Source organism: Sminthopsis crassicaudata, chromosome 2 (genome assembly GCF_048593235.1).
Source record: "Sminthopsis crassicaudata isolate SCR6 chromosome 2, ASM4859323v1, whole genome shotgun sequence".
NCBI lineage: Eukaryota > Metazoa > Chordata > Mammalia > Dasyuromorphia > Dasyuridae > Sminthopsis > Sminthopsis crassicaudata.
Genome location: NC_133618.1, coordinates 451,444,374 through 451,471,765, shown reverse-complemented (window position 1 = coordinate 451,471,765; position 27,392 = coordinate 451,444,374). Strand labels below are relative to the sequence as shown.

At 35.2% G+C, this 27,392-nt stretch overlaps 1 protein-coding gene and 1 long non-coding RNA gene across 5 annotated transcripts in view; one reads left to right on the top strand and one right to left on the bottom strand.

Moving 5' to 3' along the window:
• Positions 1–12,932: 12,932 nt before the first annotated feature.
• LOC141557296 (uncharacterized) lies at positions 12,933–26,365 on the bottom strand. Its single transcript, XR_012486757.1, has 2 exons — positions 26,037–26,365; positions 12,933–14,476 (listed from the first exon to the last, which is right to left on the bottom strand). It is a non-coding gene; the product is annotated as an uncharacterized LOC141557296 (long non-coding RNA).
• The window catches only part of ASXL1 (ASXL transcriptional regulator 1), a 51,277-nt gene continuing 49,598 nt past the window's right edge, over positions 25,714–27,392 (top strand). For 2 of the 4 annotated variants that reach the window (XM_074292753.1, XM_074292750.1), the window contains exon 1: positions 26,329–26,572. In XM_074292753.1, coding sequence (XP_074148854.1) covers positions 26,516–26,572 — 57 coding nt within the window. In that variant the 5' untranslated portion in view covers positions 26,329–26,515. Of the gene's footprint in view, positions 25,844–26,328; positions 26,573–26,800; positions 26,894–27,392 lie in introns of those variants that run through there. The other 2 variants (XM_074292751.1, XM_074292752.1) reach the window with 2 other exon arrangements.

Below are 27,392 nucleotides of genomic sequence, written 5' to 3'. Positions count from 1 at the left end.
AGGGCAAGGAAGTTCTCAGCTTCCTCAGAACAGGGATATATGGAGAGAAGCTGTCCTGCCAATAGGCTGTGAAGAGCTGCCATACTGCTGTGGAAGTGTTACTGCCCTGGGAAGAGCCCCCACTGTCCTGGAAGTCTGACTGCCCTAGGAAGAGTCCCACACAGCAGCAGTACTACTGCTCTGGGAAGAGCCACACCCAGCAGAAGTACTACTGCCCTGGAAAGAGCCCCAGAACAGAAGTGCTATTACCCTGGGCAGAACCCCGATGTGCAGAACATTGGCTGCCCTAGGAGGAGCAGCTGAGCAGTGGAAGTGTAGCTGCCCTGGGCAAAGCCCCATGCTGCAGTCTGTAGCTGTGCAGCTGCATTGTGATTGTGCTGAGTCACTCCAGGTGCTAAGTAGGTGTGGCCTGGTCCTGTTAAGCTCTGGTGTTTTGGAGTACAGTCTACCTTTGGCTTTTGTGTAACTTCTCTGCTGATCTACTGCTTTTCAACCAAAGTAGAGCAGCCAACCTGTGGTAGAGTCCTCCCTGCAAATTCTCTACCAGCAGAAACCAACCTCCCTTCCCCCCCCCACCTTAATGTGGGCTAGCCTCCCTGTTCTACCTTCCTGCCTACGCTGGCCTGCTCCCACCAATCAGGACAAACCTTTTCTGGCGATCTTCCAAGTTATATTTGGCTGGTAATTTCCAATATTTGTGAATTTCACCAGTCAAGTACTTTTTCTGAGGCTGAATTAAGTAATTGGTAAGTGAGGTTAGAAGGGAGTGAAGCGTATGCCCTCTCCGCCATTTTAGCTCTGCCTCAGAGTCAGAATATTTGGTCACAAAGTAAGCTAGACTTTGTTTTCTAGCAAAATTCTAGAAGATTTTAGTAAAAAGAAGGTAAATGAACATTTAAAGGAAGAAGTCTGTGTCACAATAAGAAACCATAACTTCATTAAGAACCAGTTAACATTACTTTTGACCTAGATACTACATTGTTACGCATATACTCCAAGGAATTTGACAAAAAAGAAAGCTCTATAATCATTAAAACTATAACACCACTTTTTATGGTACCAAAGACTTGGAATTAAAGTGTAAGCACATCAGTTGGAAAATGGCTAGAAAAATTGCAGGAAATGAATATAACAAAATATTCCTATAATGTATGAAAAGAACAATATGATGAATACAGATAAATGTAAAGATTTACATGAACTCGTGCAAAGTTAGTAAACATTGGAAGGAAAACAATATAAACAATTACATTGACAAATTGGAAAGACCCCAGAAAAGAATTGAAATTGAATATTGTAAAATTACAAAGAACAAGCTCCAAAGAAGAGATGATACTTCCATCCCACTCCTTTATAGAGGTGGAATTTACTTGGATATGGAATACCACCTGTAACATCAATTTTTTTTGTTGTTGTTGACTGCTTACTTTTTTTCTCTTTTCCATCTTTTAAAAAAGTAATGAAAATCTATAAGTATAATAGAAGACCATAACAAACTAATACCATTTTTGACAATTATTAATTTTTTACTAATATTTATTATTTTGTTATTATTTTGTTCAGACAATTGGGATTAAGTGACTTGCCCAGGGTCATGCAGCTAGTAAATGTTAAGTGTCTGAGGCCAGATTTGAACTCAGTCCTTCTGACTCCAGAGTCACTGCTCTATTCACTGTGCTATTTATCTGCCTCCAAAATTACTAATCTAGTAGGTCAGAAGAATGCTACATTTAAAGTTTACCTAGATTTACTTTATTTTTGATTTTTTTGATAATTTTTATTGATAATTTTATATCACCTTTATTTATTTATTCATTCATTCATTCATTTATTTATATATTTATCTATCTATCTATTTATTTATTTATTCATATTTATATCACCTTCCTTTCTCTCCATACAAAGAACCACGTATTAATGTAATCCTTGGCTGAAATGGGCATTTGCATATGACGGTAAGGAAAATAGTTTTTACTAGAGAAGGAAATGGCAAACTACTCGAATATCTTTGCAAGAAAACTCCAAACTGGGCTCATGAAGAGTTGAACATGACTGAATAAAAACAACAAAAATAACCCCTATATTCTTTATCACCAGACCTTTGATTTTTTTTTTTCAGGGTAGAGATATTTTGGTGAGGAACTCATTCTACTGCAGAGACAGGTCAACCCCTGCTCTTCAACACTTTTAATATTAGAATTGTAAAGGGATTTTGGGATTAAGTGACTTGCCTAAGGTCAGCAAATAAGTGTTTGAGGCAGAATTTAATCCCAAATTTTTATAACTCTGAAACCAGCTATTTATAGAAGCTAACCCTCAGCTTCCAGTTATCTTTTCCCCCCTCAATATAATTTTATTTTTCCAATTATACATAAGATGATTTTTTAAAATTTAATTTTTTTAGGTCATACATGTATATTCATTTTTTACATATTTTCATATGAGTCGTGTTGGAAGAGAAAAATCGGAACAAAAAGGAAAAACCACAAGAAAAAAAAACAGAAGGAGAAAGGGTGAAAATTGTATGTGTCAATCTACAATCTTCATAGTTCTCTCTCTATATGTGGATGGCTTTTTCCATTCCAAGTCTATTGAATTATTTTGAATCACTGAATTGTTGAAAAAAGCCAAGTTCATCACAATTGATCATCACATAATATTCTTGTTACTATGTATAATGTTCGGGCTTTGTTTACTTCAGTCATCATCAGTTAATGTAAGTCTTTCCAGGATTTTCTGATATCAGCCTACTCATCATTTCTTATAGAACCATGACATTCAATTCTATTTATATATCAGAACTTATTCAGCCATTCCCCAATTGATGGGCATCTACTCCTTTTCCAATTCTTTGCCACCACAAAAAGACTGATACAAACATTTTTACACATGTGGATTCTTTATTCTTTTTTATGATCTCTTTAGGATACAGACCCAGTAGTGACACTGCTGAATCAAAAGGTATGCACAGCTTGATAGCCCTTTGGGCATAGTTCTAAATTGCTCTCCAGAATGGCGGGATCAGAGCCAAGATGACACAGTGAAGCTAGGAAGCTGTTCAAGCTTCCTTAAGTTTCCTTGAAAACCACATGAAACCAGGCCTTTGAACAAAGTTTTATGGAATGAAACCATTCTCCAGCTCAAGATAAGATTGGAAGACTTCAAGAAAGTTCAGTCTCACTTGGGGTGAAAGGACACCATCTTAGATGGTGTGCAGGTAAGCTAGAGAAGAGGATCTTGTTTTTTTTAATTTTAAAAATTATTTTTATAATTATAATATTTTTTGACAGTACATATGCATGGGTAATTTTTTTTTTTTTACAACATTATCCCTTGTATTCACTTCTTTTCCAAATTTTCCCCTCCCTCCCTCTACTCCCTCCCCTAGATGACAGGCCATCCCATACATGTTAAATGTGTTACCGTATATCCTAGATACAATATATGTATGTAAAACCAAATTTCTTGTTGCAAGCAAAGAATTGGATTCCGAAGGTAAAAGTAACCTGAGTAGTTGACAATAGTGCAAACAGTTTACACTCAATTCCCAGTTTTCCTTCTCTGGGTGTAGTTCTTTCTGTCCATCATCAATCAACTGGAACTGAATTAGATCTTCTCTATGTTGAAGATATCTACTTCAGTCAGAATACATCTTCATACAGTATCATTGCTGAAGGTGTATAATGATCTCTTGGTTCTGCTCATTTCATTCAGTATCAGTTCATGTAAGTCTCTCCAAGCCTTAGAGAGAGGGTCTTAATCAAAGCAAATAATCAACTGAGAACTTTGGGACTGGCTTCATAGCAGAGAACAACAGTGGGACAGTCTCCAGTTCAAGTGTATAAGGCAAATTACCAGCCTAGGAAACCAGGATGTTTTCCTGGAAACAGCAGGTAAGGCTACCTCCTTGCTGGTGAGTAAGACATCAAAAACAAAGAGCCCCTGTGCTCAAAGCCAAGGCTCAAAGCTGTACAGGAAGCTTGGGATAGAGCCCCTTTTCCCTAAGAGCAGAGTTCAACCGTAAAAGGCACAAAAGAAATAAAAAAGGAAAGAAAATTAGCAAGAAACAGAACAGAATCATAACCATAGAAAGCTACTATGAAAGACCAAAACACCAACTCAGATGAGGACAAAATACCTTCATGGGAAATCTCAGAGTGTAATATGAATTGGTCTCAAGATCAAAGAGGCATCCTTTGACCACTTATCAATTGGGTAATGACTTGTATTCTTATAAATCTTAAAAATCTCTATATAATGATGATCAATTCTAATGGATATGGCCATTTTCAACAATGAGATGAACCAAATCAGTTCCAATAGAGCAGTAATGAACTGAACCAGCTACACCCAGCAAAAGAACTCTGGGAGATGACTATGAACCACTACATAGAATTCCCAATCCCTCTAATTTTGTCTGCCTGCATTTTGGATTTCCTTCATAGGCTAATTGCATACTATTTCAAAGTCCGATTCTTTTTGTATAGTAAAACAACTATTTGGACATGTATACATATATTGTATTTAATTTATACTTTAGCATATTTAACATGTATTGGTCAACCTGCCATTTTGGGTGGGGGGGAGAAGAAGGGGAAAAACTAGAACAAAAGGTTTGGCAATTGTCAATGTTGTAAAATTACCTATGCATATATCTAGTAAATAAAAACTATTAAAAAAATCTCTATATAAAATGTTCATTGTTGTAAGAGAGAAGGGTAGTTGTGCCTTCATCTGAACCCAAAAATGACATTTTCTCAGGTTTTTATGTAAGGGTGTTAATTAGTTGGATTATCCTTGACTCTGAATAGATTCAAGCATTGTCATTTCTTGTCTTTTTTCTTTCATTAATTTGTATTAAATATCTTTTTAGTTGAGAAAGAGATTAAAGGAATTAGAGAAGGTAATGAGGAATCCCAATTATCACTCTTTGCAGATGATATGATGGTGTACTTAGAGAACCCCAGAGATTCTACTAAAAAGCTATTAGAAATAATTCACACCTTTAGCAAAGTTGCAGGATACAAAATAAATCCACATAAATCCTCAGCATTTTTCCACATCACCAACAAAATCCAACAAGAAGAGATAAAAAGAGAAATTCCATTCAAAATAACTGTCAATAGCATAAAATATTTGGGAATCTATCTACCAAAGGAAAGTTAGGAATTATATGAGCAAAATTACAAAACACTTTCCACACAAATAAAGTCAGATTTAAATAACTGGGAAAATATCAAGTGTTCTTAGATAGGCTAAGGGAATATAATAAAGATGATAATACTACCTAGACTAATACATTTAATGCTATACCAATCAGACTCCCAAGAAACTATTTTAATGACCTAGAAAAAATAACAAAATTCATATGGAAGAACAAAAGGTCAAGAATTTCAAGGGAACTATTGAAAAAAAAATCAAATGAAGGCAGCCTACCTGTACCTGATCTAAAACTATATTATAAAGCAGCAGTCACCAAAACCATTTGATATTGGCTAAAAAAATAGACTAACTGATCAGTGGAATAGGTTAGGTTCATAGGACAAAATAGTCAATAACTATAGCAATCTAGTGTTTGACAAACCCAAAGATCCCAACTTTGGGGATAAGAATTCACTATTTGACAAAAACTGCTGGGAAAACTAGAAATTAGTATGGCAGAAATTAGACATGGACCCACACTTAACACCATACACCAGGATAAGGTCAAAATGGGTCCATGATAAAGAATGAGATTATAAATAAGTTAGAGGAACATAGGATAGTTTATCTCTCAGACTTGTGGAGGAAGGAATTTGTGACCAAAGAAGAACTAGAGATCATTATTGATCACAAAATAGAAAATTTTGATTATATCAAATTAAATTATTATCAAATTATTATTACTAGAGAAGGAAATGGCAAAGTACTCTAGTATCTTTGCAAGGAAACTCCAAACTGGGCTCATGAAGAGTTGAACATAACTGAATAAAAACAACAAAAATAACCCCTATATTCTTTATCACCAGAACTATGATTTTTTTTTCAGGATAGAGATATTTTGGTGAGGAATTCATTCTACTGCAGAGACAGGTCAACATCTGTTTTTCAACACTTTTAATATTAGAATTGTAAGGGGGTCTTGGGATTAAGTGACTTGCCTAAGGTCAGCAAATAAGTGTTTGAGTTATTATATTATTTGAGTTATTATATTATAAAATAAGTGTTTAATTATTATCAAATTAAAGCCTTTGTACAAACAAAACTAATGCAAAGAAAATTAGAAGGGAAGCAATAAACTGGGAAAACATTTTTACAGTTAAACATTCTGATAAAGGCCCCATTTCCAAAATATATAATTGACTCTAATTTATAAGAAACCAAACCATTCTCCAATTGATGAATGGTCAAAGGATATGAACAGAAGGGTGTTCCAAATCACTGTTGATCAGAGAAATGCAAATTAAGACAACTCTGAGATACCACTACACACCTGTCAGATTGCTAAGATGACAGGAAAAAATGATGATGAATGTTGGAGGGGATGCAGGAAAGTGGGACACTGATGCATTGTTGGTGGAATTGTGAACAAATCCAACAATTCTGGAGAGCAATTTAGAATTATGCCCAAAAAGTTATAAAACTCTGCATACTCTTTGATCCAGCAGTGTTTCTACTGGGCTTATATCCCAAAGAAATACTAAAGAAGGAAAAAAGTATGTGCCAAAATGTTTGTGGCAGCCCTTTTTGTAGTGGCTAGAAACTAGAAAATGAATGGATGCCCATCAATTGGAGAATGGTTGGGTAAATTGTGGCATGTGAATGTTATGCAGTATTTTGTTCTGTAAGAAATGACCAGCAGGAGGAATACAGAGAGGCCTGGAGAGACTTATATGAACTGATGCTAAGTGAAATGAATAGAACCAGAAGATTGCTGTACACTTCAATGTTGTATGAAGATGTATTCTGATGGAAGTGGATATCTTCAACATAAAGAAGATCCAACTCACATCCAGTTGATCAATGATGGACAGAGACAACTACACCCAAAGAAGGAACACTGGGAAGTGAATGTAAACTGTTAGCACTACTGTCTATCTACCTAGATTACTTATACCTTCGGAATCTAATACTTAATGTGCAACAAGAAAATGGTATTTACACACATATATTGTATCTAAGTTATATTGTAACACATGTAAAATATATGAGATTGCCTGTCATCAAGGGGAGGGAGTAGAGGGAGGGAGGGGATAATTTGGAAAAATGAATACAAGGGATAATGTCTAAAAAATTACTCATGCATATATACTGTCAAAAAATTATAAAATTAAAAAAAATGACCAGCAGGATGAATACAGAGGCTTGAAAAGACTTACATGAACTGTGTGAACTTACATGATGAGTGAAATGATCAGAACCAGGAGATCATTATACACTTCAACAACAATAGTGTATGAGGATGTATTCTGACAAATCTTCGACAAAGAGAAGATCTAATTCAGTTCCAACTGATCAATGATAGATAGAATCAGCTACACTCAGAGAAAGAGCACTGGAAGTGAATGTGGACTACTTGCATTTTTGTTTTTCTTCCCAGGTTATTTTTACCTTCTGAATCTAATTCTTCTTGTGCAACAAATGCACACATATATTGTATCTAGGATATATTATAACATATTTAACATGTAAAATACTGTCTGCCATCTAGGGGAGGGGGTAGAGGCAGGGAAGGGAAAAGCCAGAACATAAGTGAATGCAAGGGATAATGATGTAAAAATTTACTCATGCTTAAGTTCTGTCAATAAAAAATAATCAAAAAATTAAAATTTATTTAAAAATAGCTTTTTATTGGCATTCTGATTGAGTTCATGTTGAGTTCTTCTAATTTCTCCACTCCAAATTTGGTCACTAAAAAGTATTTGTGCATTTGTGTATTTCCCCTCCTCCCCTACAACCCTTCCAAAATGCAATCAACCTTTGTCAGTTTTGCCGATTTTAGGGAGATGAGTTTTTGGATTTGTATTTATTGCATTAGTGATTGAAAACAATCTTTCATATAATTATAAAGAGTTTGTAGTTCTTTTAAGAACTGTTTGTTCATATCATCTAACCACTTATCTATCAGGAAATATTTTATCTGAATTCAAGAAAAGCAGTTAACAAATTTTATGCTATTCCTATGGACAAAATGGAGTAATATTAACTATATGATGATACATTTTAGGTGATCTAGAATTGAATGGCTGCACAAGACAGTTATAAATAAGTTGATAAAACTCCAGTTCTTTCGTGGAAAATCTAAGGAATCTGTGTTTGACTCTACACTTTTTGATACAGGCATCAAAACATGCTTATCAAGCCATAGATGAAACAGTATTAGTGGGGCCAGCTGATATGTTGGATAATAGACTAAGGAGTCTACACCTTAGTAGATTAGAATGTTGGGCTGAATCCAAAAAGATAAAATGAAATAGGAATAAATACAAGGCTTTTCACCTATTCCATCTGCCAATTGCACTTTGATGTTATCGAGAGGAACGTTCCTTCCAAAGATGTAAATCATATGCCATCTGGACTTTTCATCTTTGGCAATTTTTGTCTATATGCTCCTACACATCCAGCATAGTTAGTCACTCTAGTGTCCTCAGAGTGTTCTTCAAAAGCCTTTCACAATGAAAGAATATCAATGGATTATGCTTTCTATCTTTCACTCAAGTTACTGCTTCATTTTTTACTAGTTATCTCCCTCTATGTGGCTTCTCTGATGCAATTTTCTTATTATGTGTTGCAGTTTGCTTGTGCTCATTCTGAACTTCTCTATTGCCTTTTAGATAAATATGTATTTCAATTATTCAAAGACTTGTCTGTAAAATAGATATTTATTTAAAAAACATATCTTTTATAAATTTCATTAAACACTCCCAATAAATTTGACATTCATTTTTTGGTAAATTTTTTAATTTTAAATTTTGGTACAAAATGAGAAAAAAAATATTACCATGAACACAGATCATAAGAGAAAATTCAATATAAAACAATACATTTCCATTTCAAGAAAACCTATATAATACATTGTTTTGAAAGCTACTCAGCTTTTCTTTGCTTCCTTGTTTTCTTTTTTTCTCTGCTATGTACTTTTTAATTTTATTTTTCCTCCCCTTCTTCTAGCCTAAAAAGCCTACAATTAAGTGTGGAGATACACTAAATATATATATCTATATCTATATAGACATATATACATATATGCACTCACATACATAAAACTTATATCTCCTATCATCTGTATTTCTAAAGATAGTATCTTCACCATTCATTTTTTAAAAATTTTGAATTCCAAATTCTTTCCCTTTCTCCCTCTCAAGAAAGCAAACAATTTGCTATCAAATTGTGCACATGAAGTCATACAAAACATATTTCCATATTAACTATATTCAAAAGAAAGCAGACAAAAACCTCCAAATATAAAGTTTAAAAAATATACTTCAATCTGTATTCAGAGTTTATTAGTTTTGGGTTGGGTTTTTTTTGGATGTAGATAGAATTTTTCATCATAGTCCGTTGGAATTATCTTGGATCATTGTCCTGATCAGAGTAGCTAAATCTTTCACAGAAGATCATCCTTACATCCTTCCAAGTTCTATTCAATTCACTTTGGATTGGTCTTTCCAGATTTTCCTAAATGCAATCCTACTCATCATTTCTCACAGCACAATAGTATTCCATTATAATCATATACTACAACTTGTTCAGCCATTCTGCAATTGATGGGCATCTCCTCGATTTCCAATTCTTTGCTACTACAAAAAAGCTGCTATAAATATTTTTATACATTCTTCTCCCCCCCTACACACATCCTGTTTTTCTCTCCTTGGGATATGGATCTAGTAGTGCTATTGCTGGGTCAAAGGGAGTACAGTTTTATAGCCCATAGGATATGGTGTCAAGTTGCTTTCCAGAATGGTTGCATCAGTTCACAATTCACAATGCATTAGAGTCTCTATTTTTCCACATCCCTTCCAGCATTTGTCATTTTCCTGTCACTTTAGGCAATCTGATGGGTATGAGTTGTTTTAATTTGCTTTCACTCATCAATAGTGACAGTGTTTTTTCATGTGACTATTCCTAGTTTTAGTATCTTTTTTTTCCCCCCCTGAACAATACTTGTTCATTTTTGGCCATTTATCAATTAAGAAATGGCTCTTATTTTTATAAATTTGGCTCAGTTCCCTATATATTTGAGAGGAGATCTTTATCAGAGAAACTTGCTGTAATAATGTATTCCGTTTCCTGTTTTGTTTTGTTTTTTCTTCCTAATTTTGGCTACATTGGCTGTTTGTGTCTTTTAAATTTCACATTATAAAAATTATCTACTTTATTTCACATAATTCTCTATGTTGTTTGGGTGGTTTGAGATGTTAAGTCTATTCCTAGTTTCTGCTAAACTGCTTTCCAATTTTTCTCAAATTGTGAGTTCTTACTCCAAGGTCTTTGGGTTTATCAGACAGTAGATTATGGTTATTCGTTACTATGTACTGTGTCTAATATCACTTGATATCCTAACTAGTATAAAATTATTTTGATGATTACTGTTTTGTAATATAGTTTAAAATGTGGTAGTTGTAAACCACATTTAGTTACCATTTTCTTTTCATTGATTTTCTTGACCTGTTTTTCTTTCAGATGAATTTGTGTTATTTTTTTCTAATTCTATAAAAATAATTCTTTGGATGTTAGAGAATTGATATTCTTTAAATTCAAAGAAAGTTTGGTGACTAATCCAACTAAGCAAAGTCACACCAAACCATAAAACTAGAAAGACAATGATAAAAACACTTCTGCATGTATTCTCCTTCCCTTATATGAAATCCTGATATTCTGCTATCAAATCTTAACTTCCTATCATTATACTTTTCCCTATGTTTTATCCCTCCCATACTTGCTCATCTACCCTCATGGAGATTTCCATTCTCTCCATTTCTTAGTATCTTGTAAGGCCATATCTTTTCTGATCTTAATCTCCTCCCTAACCTCAACCTAATAAGAAATGTTTTTAATTCTGTTCTTCTCATTCTAGAATCCCAGGCCTATCACCACTCTTTCATTGCCAAACCTCAGCTTTAGATTACTTCCACCAGCCACATTCTTTGACGATTTTTGCAACCTGCTGAATGAAATTAAAGGAAATCCTACAACCATGCTGATTTCTAAATCATTCAAAAGTAATGTTAATCCCGCCTTTTAATTGTGCCATCATAAGACAGTTTATTTTTAATTGATTCCCTATATCATTTCCCCTTAGAAACTATTTCAAACTTTCTCTTCTCCAAATCTTACTTTAAGCCGAATTTGTGTCTTACTTTACTGAAAAAACTGATGCTATTAGATGGTAGCTCTTTTATTCCATTTTCTCTATCTCAAAATTCCTTGGTAACATTTTTCACTCATTCTTTACCCACAGTTTCTGGACCTTCCAGCCAAAGCCAATTCTTCTAATATGTACCCTTGATCCTCCCCTCCTGTCTCCTCCAATAGATTTCATCTTCAGTAATTGCCCACTCCCTCACATTTCCAACCTGTATTAAATATTTCCTTCCTCATTGCCTTCAAATGTGCTCAAGGGACACTCATTCTAAAAATCATGCTCCCCCCCTTTAATCTAACTTTATCATCCTTTCAAATAATTATATATCTCACTTCCCTTTTTCATCCAAATGTCTTGAAAAAGTTTTCTACAATTGATTTTTTTTTTCTATTTTCCCTCCTTAATTCTTTGCAATTAGGTTTTTGACCTTATTATTTAAATGCAACTGCTCAAAGTCACTAATGATTCTTTTAATTGATAAATCTTATTCCTTCTGGACTTAGCTGCCACATTTGACATTGACCACTCTCCTGGATACTCTTTTCTCTCTGGGTTTTTGTCAAACTATTCTCTTCTGTTTTACCTTCCTTTTTGAACACTCCTCAGCTTTAATAACTACCTTATTATCCTCCCTCATCATACTCACTGTATTTCCCAAATTGTGTTCTGCCTATTTTTTCCTTTCATCTTATACTCTTGTAATTTTATCAGTTCCAGTTCTATTATCTTTATGTAGCTGACTCCTAGATCTATATATTTACTCCAAGTCTCTACTAACTTCTGTCTCATACTACCAATTGCCTATAGAATATTACAAACTGGATGTTTTAGAGACATTTCAAATGTAACATATCTAAAAATGAACTCATTATTCATCCCCCACTCCTATTCATTCTCTCTTCTTCCAAACTTCCTTATTTTTGTCAAAGGCTACCATCCTTTCAGGTTCTCAGGTTCATAATGTCTAAAGATTCATTAACCTCAAATCCAAATTCTCCTTCATTCTATATATCCAACTAAATCACCCAATCTGACCTTTTAATTTATACAACTACCATCTTAATTCAGGCTTTCTTACCTCTGCCATTTATTGTTGCAACTGTCTCCTTACTAGTCTCCTCTGCTGGAGTTTCTTCCACTGTCCAACCTGTTCTAAACATTTCTGAAAATTTTCCGTAACACAAATCTGACCATATGACATCCCTATTCAACCAATTATGATTTCCTATTATCTTTAGGATAAAATATAAATTCTTTTATTTAACAACATAACACCAAACTACTTTTCCAGATTTTTTGTATATTATTACTTCTCCTGTACTCTGCCAGGTCTGTTTTTATTCTGTTCCTCTCAACAGATTTCTTTTTACTATTCCTTTCCCCTATCCATCAGCCATGTCTTGGAATGCATTTCTTCTTTACTCTGATTCACTGTGTTCCTCTTTCCTTGTAAGATTCAACTCAAGTAACATTAAAAAAAATACATCTTTTCAGTGATAAAATTTGTTTTCCATCCACTTCTTCCTCCTCCCAGAACAAAATATTGTAAAAAATATGCATAGTCAAACAAAAATAATTTCTACATTGGTTATGTCCAATATTACTTTTGTTTTATTTCTCTATATGTGTGTACATAGACAAAAGTAATTCATTTATTGAATACACACACACACACACACACACACACACACACACACACACACACACACACACACACCAATTTGCATCCCAAATCCATTAGGAGCGGATAGCACGTTTCATCATAGGTTATCTTGTTGATCAGATTTCTTAAGTCTTTCAGTTGTTTGTCAGTGCAGTGTTACTGTTATGGCATAAATTGTTCTCCTGGTTTTGTTCACTTCACTCTATCAGTTCACATATGTTTTCTCAAGTTTCCTTGAAACCATCCCTTTTGTTATTTCAAATAGTACATTAGTATTCCATACATATGCCACAGTTTGTCCAATTGTTTTTTAATCGATGGGCATTCTCTTAGTTTCCAGTTCTTTGCCACTATGAAAAGAGCTGCTATCATATTTTTGAGCTTAATTCCTTTTCCTTTGCTCTCTTTGAGGGTATAGATCAAGTAGTTGTATGAATGGGTCAAATGACATACATGGCTTAGTAGTTTTTTGGGTATAGTTCCAAATTGTTTTTGCAATGGCTACATCAATTTACAACTCTATCAACAGGGCACTAGCCCTTTTAAATTTTCTTGTTTTTTTTGGTCAAATTTGCCAATCTGATGAGTGAAGCAAAACCTCAGAGCTCCTTTAATTTGCATTTCTTCAATGATATGGAACTTTAAAAAACTACCTATTTGACCTTTTGGGTTACTCTTCCCTTATGATTCTTCTCTTACTTATCAGAACACTCCTCAGTCTCCTTTGCTGGATTTTCATTTAGGTCATATCACAGGCATATTCTAGGGCATTGTGATGGACTTACTTGGTGATCTCCTTCCTTCTCATGTTTTTGATTATCATCTCTATGCTGCTGATTCTCAAACATATTCACCTTGCTTCAACCTCTCTGCTGACCTACTCTAATCTTACATCTCTAAATGTGTTTCAGAACTCTTTCACTGGATATCCAATAGACAATATCCAAATGCAACATGTCTAATACTGAACATTCATTCTCTTTCCCTCAAAAGCTGCCCACTTCCTAGCTTCCCTATTAGTGTAGAGAGCACCAACAACCTCTTAAATCTTGTAGGCTCTCAAAACTTAGGTATCATTCTCAACTCTTCACCCTCCCTCTCCCATCCAATATCTTTTCAAGGCCTGTCAAGTTCATCTTTGCAACTTTCTCTCAAATATAATCCCTTTTCTCCTTTGATACTGCTGCCATCCTGGTGCCAGGCCTTCATCTCTTCATGCTTGGATTATTGTAATAGCCTGCTGATGGGTGTCTGTCACAAGCCTCTAGACACTGTAGATCATTCTCTATTTGGATGGTCCACTTTGGTGGACTAAAGTGATTTTTCTTAAAATACCAGTCTGATCACCTTACTCCCATACTTAGTAAACTACAGTAGTTCTCCATCACCTCCAGAATAAAATATAAAATCTTCTGTTTTGTATTCAACAGAGCTCTGCTTTATAATCCAAGGACAAATTTTCAAGATATCTGAAAGAGAGCAAGGATTAAGACCAAAGTTGTAAGGGAAAAACTCTTGGATCTTTATTACTGCTTCTCAAAAAAATATGATCAAGAAACTATTAAAATTACCAACTTACACATTTACTTTCCCATCTATCTTTTCTCAAATATGAGAATAATCTACATGGATATCAAGACTGTCCTTTCCTTTGTAAAATTAGGAAATTGGACTAGATTAATGGGTCTCCATGGTTTTTTTTTTTTTTTTTGAGCTCCTTTCAACAACAACAAAATGTATTATGAACCTTCAGAGTAATTTAATATACTACTCATAACATTCTTTAAGTTTATTCATTAAATGTTTAAAATAATCACAATCTTTAAAAAATCTTTAAAGTAATTTGGCAAAAAAATTCTCCAAGTCAAATAAAAATTTAAAATATATAATTATGCAATATGAAAAATTATAAAAAATGAAAATATATGCCATTCTGTTTTACACAATATATCATGTTATATACACTAAGTATACATGTGAAAACATATTTTTAAAATATTTACATAAAACAGGAAACTTTTGACAAAAAAGCTCCAAATTATATAAAAATGTACATTTTTTCTAAAATTTTTTTTATCTTGCCAGTAATTAAAAATTCTAGATATAAATTTAAAAATATGATTTTTTAAAATAGGTAGCATTAAATAGGTAGAATTAAAAGCAACTCAACATTCATATTAAGTATTATTTACAAGATTCAATTTTTTTTTACAAATTTTGTTGACTATTTTAATGAAACAAGTAGAAATTTAGCAGATGTTTTAATGTAATAAAATAATCATAAACTTAATTTTGACATTAGACTTTTTTATGAACATAAGTTTGCAATGTTTGCTCAATATCAAATGAACAATTTTAAATATGATTCTGTATCAAATTTATTTCTGTATTTTAATTTAAAATAATAAAAGGACTGCCTTTCAAAGAAGACCCAGCTGGCATTATATGACTTAAATGTAATGGACCCAGTCAGCAAGAGTTCATGGTTTTCTCCACCTTCATTCAGCAACATATGAATAGGAATGAAAATAGTGAATGGTGGGAATAATCCAAAACTGGAATTTATGAGTACTATTTTTTTGCTAGCAAAAAGATACAAAGGAATCAAGAGGATAGTACAATTGAATTGGTTCATCATGGAAACTAAGTATAGTCAGTGTGGGAGTAACAGTTTAGTTAAGAACTGTGGGATATAGGGATTGGAAGTCTTGGTAATAATTATATGAAGTTGCTAGGTAGAGGAAGAGGTAGAAATGATAACCAATTATGATTAAGGGAATTTCAGAATTCCTGAATATGGATGTGAGACACTTGGCGGGGATAGGTCAAGGAGATCTCTGTGCATGTTGTAGTGGAGTGGAAGAGTAGATCATGAGAAATAAATTGAATTGGGAGGTTATGGTATATGATGTTGTTCAGTCATTTTTTTAGTTGCATCCAATTCTTCGTGACCCCATTTGGGATATTCTTGGCAAAGATAATGGAGTGGTTTGCCACTGGAGTATATTCTCTGTGTGTGTGTGCTATATATAGCTGCATAGAATATATAAGGGAATATATATGAGGGAATAGAGTTGAAATTCTCTTGGACAAGAGAAAGAACAATGAGGAAAGATAGCCCATGAGTTAGAAACTGAATTTGCTTAAGAGGAAGAAGAATATACCGAAGATCTGTAGATAACAGCTACTAGAACCCTGAATGGGTGATAAAAATGAATTAAATGAAGCTCAAATGAGGAAAGATTACTGGGTAATGATGGTACAGGGAAAATGTAATCATAACAGTAGAGATTGAGGAGTATTCCAACTCCCTAAGCACAACCAGTATAATGTTATACTTACACACTATAGTTTAAATCCAGCCAGTCTCTAAGTGATGATGGGCATCCTCTTAGTCTCAGTTTTTTGTAACTATAGATCATGAAGCAATAATACTTGAAAAGCAACTACTTCTCAGGGCTTTTATAAGAATTAAAGAGATAAAACATTAAAGTGCTATATGGACATAAATTTTTATTAGTATCCACAAATGATTCTTTAATATCATCTTCAAAAACCAATTTTATTAGGCATTTACTATGTATATTATTTTAGGTGGTGGGCACAGAAAAATGAATAAAAATATCACGCTTAAGGAATTTATATTTTAATTGATAAGACACAGACATGAAAAGATAACTGTATGTAAGGTAATTTATATTAAAGAGATAATATTTACACAGCATCTTATAAGGTTTGCAAAGAACAATGATTCTTACAATTTTGGAGCTGGGTGCTATCATTATCCCTATTAGACAGGAAATCCACAATACAAAAAAAGGCTAAAGATCCCTGACTCCATCCATTGTGCCACTTAGCTCACACCCTCTCCCTCATCAAACTATCAAGGGGTTGTATTATAAAGTTAGAAAAAATAACGACAGGATTTATGTGGAAGAATACAAGTTCAAAAACTAAAGAGAAATAATGGGGGGGGGGAGAAAGGAAGGAAAGGAGTCTAAAAATACAAGGGATGATCAAAACTATTTGGAACTCATTAAAAAATAGAAAGGACCATTAGTGGTATAAACTATGCCCATACCATAAAGATTCAAATAAAATAGCATAGTTTTTTAAAATAGCTTTTTATTTTCAAAATAAATGCAATGATAGTTTTCAACTTCATCCTTGCAAAATCTTGTGTTCCAATTTTTTCTCCTTTCCTTCCCCCCGGCCCCTGTCAGGAAGTAATCCAATAAATGTTAAATGTACAATTCTTCCATACATATTTCCACATTTATCATAAAAAGCAGTTTAAAAAATATATATGTATGTAATATTTCCCCTCCAATTACATATAAAAACAATTTAACATTTTAAAAAAATTTGAGTTCCAAATTCTCTCCTTTTCTCCTCATCCCTCTCATTGAGAAGGCAACTAATTTGATATAGGTTTTACATGTATAATCATGTAAAACATATTTCCATATTAACCATAGCATAGTTTTTAATAAAGCTGAAGACCCCAACTTCTGGGGCAAGAACTCAGTAGTCAACAAGAACTGGTAAGAAAACTAAAAAGCAGTATGGCAGAAATTGAATTTAGAGTATCCTACAATTAGTTCCAGATACATGACATATCTAAGCAAATGTAAATATGAAAACAAACTGATATATAAACAGATTAGAAAAGGAAAGAAACAGTAAAACTCTGAATAGGAAGGGGTTTATAACCAAGGGATAAAGAGGATCATAGAAGGTAAAATGTACCAATTCTAATTACTTAAAATTAACAAGTTTTTATACAAACAAAATTAAATGTAGTCAAAATTGGAAGGGAAATAGTTAACAGGAAAAAAATCTTTACAGGAAGTTTTCTTTCTTTCTTTTTTTTTTTTTAGGCTGGGGTTAAGTGACTTGCCCAGGGTCACACAGCTAGGAAGTGTTAAGCGTCTGAGACCAGATCTGAACTCGGGTCCTCCTGAATTCAGGGCTGGTGCTCTATCCACTGTGCCACCTAGCTGCCCCCTACAGGAAGTTTTCTTAACAAAGGTTTGACAGTAAGGAACTGGTTCAAACATAGAAGAATAAAAGCCATTTATCAATAAATGGCCAAAGGCAATTTTTAAAGAAGAAACTTAGTTTAGACTATCAGTGGTTTTTTTGTGGTGGCAAAAAATTGGAAATTGAGGGGTTGTTTAGCCATTGGAGGAATGGCTGAACAAATTATGGTATATGATTGTGATGGAAAACCATTATGCTATAAGAAATGATAAGGAAGATGGTTTCAGAAAAACTTGGGAAGACTTATATGATGCAAAGTGAGCACAGCCAGGAGAATACTGTATACTGTAACAGTATTGTTGAAAAGTAATCACTTGTGAAAGACTTGGCTACCTTAATCAAGTCACTGATCCAAGACAATTCCAAAAAACTCAGATGAAAAATGTTATCCACCTTTAGAGAAAGAACTTTAAGAATTCTAAATGTATAGTAAAGCATACATTTTTATTTTCTTTCCTTTAAGAAAAAATCCAACATATTTTGCATGACTTCACATGTATAATGGGTATCATATTGCTTGCTTTCTCAATGGGTAAGGAAGGGGCTGGAGGAAAAGAATTTGAAACTTCAAATTTAAAAAAATGAAAAACATTTTTTAAAAAAGAAAAAAAATCTACTTTATTAATAGTCATGTGAAAAAAAAATTACTTCCAATCTCTGATAAGAAAGGAAAACTAAAATAACTCCAGGGTTCTACTTCACCCTCATCAGAATGGCAAAAAATGACAGGAAAATGAAAACTTTTGGAAAAAACTGTGGGAAACAGGCCCATAAATATACTATTGAGCTATGAATCGGTCTAGCCATTTTGGAAAGCAATTTGAAACTACACACAAAAAGTCACCTAACTGTGCATTCCCTTCGACCTAGCTAATATCATATAAAGGCTATATCCAAAGAGAACATAGAGAGAAAGCATGCACATGTACAAAAACATTTATAATAATTTTTTTAAGTGGCAAGAAACTGGAAACTTTAAAAGGTATCCATCAATTGGGGAATAGCTGAACAAATTATGGTATGTGAATGTAACAGAATATTATTGTATTGTAAGAAATAACTAAGTACACAGTTTTAGAGAAACATGAAAGACATGAACTTATGCAAATGGGAACAATGAGAGAACAATTTATATGATGTAAACATTGTAAAGATAAACTTTGGAAGAACTCTGATTAATGACAATTATGATTCCAGAGAACAAAGGATTGAAAAAAATGCTATGCAAAAGTGCAGAGACACACTTTTTTAAATGTTGTCAGTTGAGAGGGGAGGAAGGAATTTGTTTTGTATGACTATGCATATCTGATAAGATGGTTTTACTTTACTTCAATTTTGTGAATGTATGCAAAAGTTTGGAGGGAAGGAAAGTAAAAGATGAGATTACTAAAATAAAAACAAAAGTCACTGAAGCATTTTTCAAATGTATAGGAGAAAACTAAAAGATCAGTAGGAATAACAAACAGGACAGCTTTAAATTTATTATAAATTTGAAGACTAAGATGTTCATAACGCAGATTCATATCTTTATATATACATTCTTCTTTTTCTGTTAGTAAAATTAATAAAAGATAAAAAGATGCGATATAGAAAATTATCCTGGCAGAATTAGAGAAGCAAAGAACTAGTGAATAAAAACAACTTACAATTTGAATAGATTATATAATTTAAAAACAAAGTCATTAACATGATTTTGTGCCACAACATGAACTAGAGAACAGCAGAATAATCTTTCTAATATCCCCAGTAGTATAGCAGGCTTTTATTATGTTTAGCTTTTATCTAAATCCAATTAATATATACCACTTACCAACTAATGCCTAACACAATTACAGGCCCTGGGTTTTATGAGGGATATATAGAAATTTAAGAGGGTCCAAAGATATATAGCAAAAATAATTAAAGGGATGGGAAATTGGACCAATTAAAGGTATAAGAATTACTTAAGGCAGAGGTTGAAATACAACTGAAAGATTTTTTTCTATTTCCACTAAATGGCAATGAATTGAAATTAGAATACAATTTAAGGTAGAGATAAGGAAAAACAATCTAATAATAAGCATGGATTAAATACTGAAATTAAACTAGAATAAGCTCAAGAAATTTATTCTTAATAGAATTTTAAGATAGATGGGTCTTATTTTCCTTTGATGTTTTGGGTAAAATTCTGACTAGATCATTGGGTCTTTCCCAGCTTTTGAATTCCTTAGCAATCTAGACAAATCTCAAGCACTATTCTAAGGAATGGAAGCACTTAGGAATAGAGAATATAGAAAAATGAAAGCCAGATTCCTAGTTAGAGAATATTGGCTTTTGTGACCATGGTCAAGTAACTTAATTCCCTTGGGTCTCTTTTTCCTCTTCTATAAAATAAGGTTGTTGAAACATGATCTCTTAAGTCCCTTCTAGCTCTAAATTCTATGGTCCTGAAGATAAGTAATTAAAGTCTTTCTTAAGTGGTGTAATTCTAGAGTTCTACAGTATTTTCCCCCTCTTTAAAATTTTTTTAAATTAAATTTTATTTGGATAATTATCAAGTATTTTTTTTTCTTCCTCTGAATTTCCTTCCTTTTCACCCCATCTCCCCAAAAAAGAAAAAAAAAAACAAGACCCATATGATAAATAAAATTTCCATGTGGCTTATGTCTAAAAGTCAGTGTCACATTCTGCGTATTTAGTCCTTCACCTTTGTCATTTTTTATTGTTGGTTCTCTGAAACCATGGTTGATCACTGAACAGGTTCTCAAGTTTTCAATACTGTCATTTCTTATAATTTATACTGGTTTTGCTCAATTCACTCTGCATTGGTTTATAAAAATTTTCTCATGTTTCTCTAAAATTTTCTCTTTCATTTCATATTCTATGATAGTGTTTCATTAGATTTATGTATCATAATTTGTTCAGCCAGTTACAATTGATGAGCACTCCTTAATTTCTAGTTTTTTTTTTTTTTTTTTTAATATTAAAGCTTTTTATTTGCAAAGCATATGCTTGGGTAATTTTTCCAAGACTGACCTTTGCATAATCTTTTGTTGCAAATTTTACCCTTCTTCCCTCCACTCCCTCCCCCAGCTGGCAGGTAGTCCAATAAATGTGGGAATATATGTTGAAATACATGTTAGATCCAATATGTATTATCTAACATATTTATACAGATATCTGGTTGTGCAAGAAAAATCAGATCAAAGAGGAAGAAAAAAGAAAAACTGAGAAAAAAAACAAAACAAAATAACAGAGTGAGAATGCTATGTTGTGTTCCACCCTTCCCACGTTTCTCTCTCTGGGTGTAGATGGTTCTCTTCATCACTGCACAAGTGGAAATGGTTTGAATTATCTCAATATTGAAGAGAGCAATGTCCATCAGAATTGATCATCATATAGTCTTGCTGTTGTGTATAATGATCTCTTGGTTCTGCTCATTTCACTTTGCATCAGTCCATGTAGATCTCTCCAAGCCTCTCTGAAATCATCCTGCTTGGTCGTTTCTTACAGAACAATAGTATTCCATAGCATTCATATACCATAATGTATTCAGCCATTCTCCGATTGATGGGTGTCCACTCAGTTTCCAATCACTTCAAAGAGGGATGCCACAAACATTTTTGCACATGTGGGTCCCTTTCCCTCTTTTAAGATCTCTTTGAAACACTGCTGGATCAAAGGGTATGAACAGTTTGATACTTAGTTTCTAGTTCTTAGCCATTACAAAATGAACTAGTATAATTTTTATACATATAAAACATTTTCTTCTTTGTCCATCTATTTCGTATACCCAGTTTAAGTATTTGTAAAGGGATTCCAAATCTTTGCTTCAAAATATGAAGTTGAGTAATACTTTGTAATAATGTAAGCCATCGATTTTTCTCCACATGTAGCTCTGGATCATTCAGATTCCAAAAGATTCTCAGCAGAGCATGGCTAATTTGTGAGCATCTGGAATTCTGGAATTCCAGAGTAGATAAAGCTATAGTTAACATACACTGAAGAATAAATGATCTTTAGGATAAGAGTCAAAATAATATACTGTGTTATCATTAGGCTCTGGAAATGCCTTCTAAAAGTCTGCTTACTACTTATTTTTATTACTTCAGTGACCATGTTTCATCATGGAGTCCAGGGTATCTTAACTTTACAAATTTAAACTGCACTATGTACATCAAGCAAAACTGAGGTTCCACTATAGTTTCTTTTCACTTTAAATTCCTAAGATTCTCTAATACTTTTGAAAATGGAATTAATTTAAGGATTTAATTCAGTTGAAAAATGAGGTTTAGTCAGCCAGTAAACAAACAATTGGTAAGTGCTAACTGTGCCAGGCACTATGCTAAGCAGTGGGGATATAAAGAACACTGACAGATAGTCCTGGCCATTAAGGAGCTCACAGCACAATAAGGAGACAATATGCAAACAATTATGTATGAATAAGACTGATATAGGAGAAACTGGGGATGGACTCTGAAGAAAGACACTAAGATTGAGGAGAACTAGGAAAGGGTTCTTGTAGAAGGTGGAACTTTATATAAGCCAGGGAATCTAGAAGGCAGGGATGAGGAGAGATAGCATCCCAGAATCGTGGGGGAGGAGAGGGGCAATTAATGAAAACACTTGCAGTCAAGAGATAAGAGTATCTTGTGTAAGAAAAAGCAAAGAGTCTAGTGTCATTGGATTGCAAAATATGTATAAAGACATAAGATTATAAGAAAATTGGCAAAGTAAGAAGAGGATAAATTATGAAAGCTTTAAAAAATAGAGAAAATTTTATATTTAATCTTGGAGGTAATAGGAGGATGTGTGATATGATCAGATCTGTGCTTTAGAAAGATCAGTTTAACAATTAGGTGAAGGATGTTCTGGAGTAGAAAGAGGCTTCAGGCAGAGAGATCCATCAACAGAAGTCCTGGCAACAGGTGGTGAAGGCCTGCAGTAAAGTGCTTGTAGTTGTTTCAAGCAAATTCTTTAAAATTATTGCAAAATATATGTACAATTGAACTTGTAATTCCACATTCATATTATACATTCTTTTATATTTATTTGTATGTGTGTCTAACCATAATACTTCATTCCTCTTGGATTTAATCGTGATGTGGTTGTGACTTGAGCTCTTGAAGTGTATATCTATCACAAACTCTGGCAGGTTCTACAAAATTGTAAAGACTTTTGAGTCTAGACTGTCAGATACCTGAGGTCATTCTAGACGAAGCTGGAGGAGGCTCATCACTATGGGTGATAAAATTTTTAGATCACAGAAAATCAAACGGTACAATGGCCATATGTGCATCTACTGTTTCAGTAATCTTCATGGGTGGAAGGAGTACTAATAATGATAGGATCATTGATTCTTAAAGTAGTGAAGTAAATTATACCTGTTTTACCCATTACTAGACTCTAAGCAACATGGTTTTTGTTTATTCACTGTAGTATCCCCAATACAGTACTTTGTAATGGCTTAGATTTTTAAGTCCCAGTCTTATCTCAATGAAGGATGCTACTGATCCAGTCTTTAAACAAAAGAATCTATGCTAAGGCCAAGAGCTTTAGATAAAAGAGCTTGATAAATACTAGTGGAATAATGCTTCAATACTTAAAAGATCTATGATACTGGCACTGGATTAGAGGCAAAGAGTGTTGGTTTGGATTCTGAGGATACCACTTATTGCCTATGTAAATATGAGCAAGTTATTTGAGTTTTTTAGGTTAATTAGACTAGACAACCTCTAAGTTCTCTTTTAGTTCTGAATTTAAGATCTTAAGCTCCTTTAATGAGGCTCATACTCATTTGATATAGCAGTTTCATGAATTGCTACTGGCAAAAATTCATCACTCAGTGCTTGCTCGCTCAACCTTTTTGGTAAAGAATCTAACCAAATGAATGAATATACTCTAAATTTTTATATATTTTTAGTTTTTTATACCTTTTATTTTTATGTCATCTTTATTGTCCAATACATCTATCTCCTATTCATCTAGGTATCCCTTAAAACAAAGGATTAAAAAAGAAAGAAAGAAAAACAGTAGTTCAGTAAATAGTCTAACATTAATGGCATTTGACTGTATTTGGAATGTTTCATACTCAAGAATCTCCAACTATGTAAAGAAGGGAGGTATGTGCCCTTTCTTTGTTCTCAGGAACATTGGCCATTATAATTATGTAGCATCCAGTTTTGTTTCTTTGTTCTTTCCATTTATATTGTTGTTGTAAGATATATATATGTGTGTATGCATATATATGTATATATAATATACACACACATACATACACATAGTTTTCTGGGATTGTTTACTTCAAAATTAATCCATATATGTATATTCCTCTGTATTCATTATATTGTTTCTTATGTCATAGTAATTTCATTTCCCTAGCACAATTTGTTCAATTATCTTCTAATCTATACTTTATATTTTAAGTACAATTTATCCATTGTACCTAAAATATATTTCAAAGAAATGAAATGTATCAACTCCATATGAGGTAGCAATAGGGTAGTTACTACTTAAACTTTTTAAAGATTAAGAAATTGAAAGTCTCCAACTGATTTGTCTAAGTTTATAATCAGTAACATTTTTTATAACTTTATATTTTAACAACTCAATTAAAACTCAATTAAAATTTCTCTTCTTGAGGGAAAGGAGTGTGAAGGATATAAAGAAATACATTGTCTCACTTGTAGAACTTTTCAGTTTAGTTGAGAGATTTTGTTTATTACAAACTCAAATCTGTTTACACTCCAAGGACTTGAAGGAAAGTACAGTAACCTCAGTGTATAAGGCTCAGTGGCTGATTTCCCCTAGGCAAAGACTACCATCTTGCCAATAGCAAGACAGGACTGTGGTTTTTCATTTAGTCTAAGGCCATTTTAGATGCAACTGTAGGCTTAATTTATTTTTTTCCTTTTTTTTTTTTTTTTTTTTTTTTTAAAGAACTTATTTCCTGCTCTGTTATCGTGCAAATGTGAGTCATTTAGGGAGGAAGCTCTACCCCTTAAGAGTTCAGAGGTAACAACTGTATTTGAAAGGATGTAGGAGGGCTGTATCCTGGACACAGTGGTAACCTGGCACTACTATCTGTAGAAGATGGCCCAAGCAGTGTTTATCCATAAATTTAAAGACTCATAAGTTAGAGATGAATGGTCCTTAGAAATTGGTTATCAAAGCTAGGGCGTTAAAGAATTGTATCCACCTTCATTTTACAGATCGGGACATTGAGGCCTAGGGAGGAAATAGGGAATTCTCAGTGTCCTTCACAATTATCTGCCCATAAAAGGTGCCTAATAACGTCTGGAGAATTGAAAACAAGTTTTCCAGTCCACTTTCGGACCTCCTGGAAAGTGGTTGGGCAGGGAACCTGGCGCCAGTAAAGCTTGTGTTTTTATCCCAGCTCCTTCAGTCCCCCTCCAAGCAGGGGGCCTGTCCCATCCCCCATTCAGGTGAGAGTTATGGAAGGCCCCGCTGTGATGGGGGGAGGGGATGGCGGGAGAGATGGCGCACTGAGGGGGAGGGCACTTCAGCGCCCCTTCCCAGCATTGCCCTCCCAGCATCCTTCAGACCCAACCCGCCCCATAATCTAGTTTCCCAATCTCGCGAGACTCCGCTCAGCTTCTTCTCCAGGTTTACCTCCCCCCTGCCCCCCACTCCTACTTCCGTTCTTTACAACCGGTGTTAGACTGAAGCGGACAGAGTCTGAGCCCTCATTACTGCTGGGGAATGTAGTTCTGGCCATTTAAAATTCGTAGGCTCTTCCGGAGCGAGAATGCCCGACAGGCAGCCAAGGACTACAACTCCCAGCAGCTCTTGAGGTTTGTTTTTGTTCAAAAAACCCCATCCCCCCTCCTGCCCGCCCCCAATTCCTTGCAGAGACACACATATACATAACAGACACATAGACACACACAGACACGCACACACACGCACACACACGCACACACACACACACACACACACACACACACACACACGGTCGCGTTCTCTCTCACACGCACACCTACTTACCAACCCATCTGGAGGAAGGAAAGCCGTTGTCCCATTCCCCCCTCACTTTCTCTCACTTGCCCCCAACGGCGGCGGTTCCGCAAGGAGGCCCAAGGCCTGAACTGGGGAAAGCGGCGCGCGACGGCGGCGGCGGGGCGGGGCGGACGCCAAAGCCGTGACCTCTGACCCCGTTGTTATGTGGGTCCGCCGCATTCCTTAGTGATCGCGGGGCCGCTGCCGCCGCTGTGGTAACGGGCGCATCCGGGGCGCGTGGAACGACCGCCTCCGTCTCCTCTGCCACCACTACCTCCACCCGAACTCTTCCTTCATCCTCTCACATCCCCTGCCCTAGGCTCGGGCCTCGCGCCGCCGCCACGCGCCCCCAGCCGCCGGCCTCAGTCCCGACGCCGCCCGGCCCCTCGTGCCCCGTGCCCACCCGGTCCGCGAGGAGGCCCCGCGTGCCGCCGCCCCCGCCAAGAAAGAGGAGGAGGAGGAGGAGGATGAAGGACAAACAGAAGAGGAAGAAGGAGCGCACGTGGGCTGAGGCCGCCCGCTTGGTAAGGAGGGGGAAGGGAAGGGGCTCTACACGGATCTCGGGGTGAGGGGGGGGCTGGTCTTGCTTTCCTATCTCCCTCAGACTTGCGGGGGCCGGGGTGGGGGGCTTCCACTGCGAGGAAGCGGAGGAGGAGGGGGAGGGGCGGGGCTGCCCCTCCCCCCCTATAACGGAACGTGCCCCACCCCTCCCCCATCTCGGTCTTGCTAGGCGCGGGGGATGGAGGGCGGCCTCTTTCGTTGACTGGAACTTCTCTCTTTTCCCCCCACCTTCTTGAACGGACCCTTCCTCGGAGTAACAGATGAAAGTGGGGAGAAACGGGAAGGTGGTGGGAAATATTTAGGCTTACTCATCCCTGTCCCCCTCCCAAAATTTTTTGGCATGAGTGAACTGTAAGGTTTTTTCCCCCCTCCCCTTTTCATCTTTGGCCATGTTGGAATTCATAGTTAGATTTTCAAGGTTTTCCTGCCACCTCCCGTCATTCTTTGGGGGAGGGTGGTGGTTATGAGAGCATAGTCTCCATTCCCGAGAAAAGATCAGCCCATATGTAGTAAGCGGGGTGGTGGGAAAGAGCTTAGTTTTAAGAAGGCAGATGGAACTCAGCTGGTATGGCAGAGTCGCCCCCAGTTTAACAGGGTGTATGGCAAGGTTTTAGTCCTGAGACTCCCTCCTTTTTGTGTTTCCCAGCCGAGTTCCTTCAAACCCCCCCTACCCTGGTCGTCCCCCTTCCCCCCACTGGATATAATTTCTCCTTCCTCAAATCTCTTTGCATTTATGGAGTTTATGTTCCATTTTGCTTTGTAAATGCTTTCCTTGCTAGATTG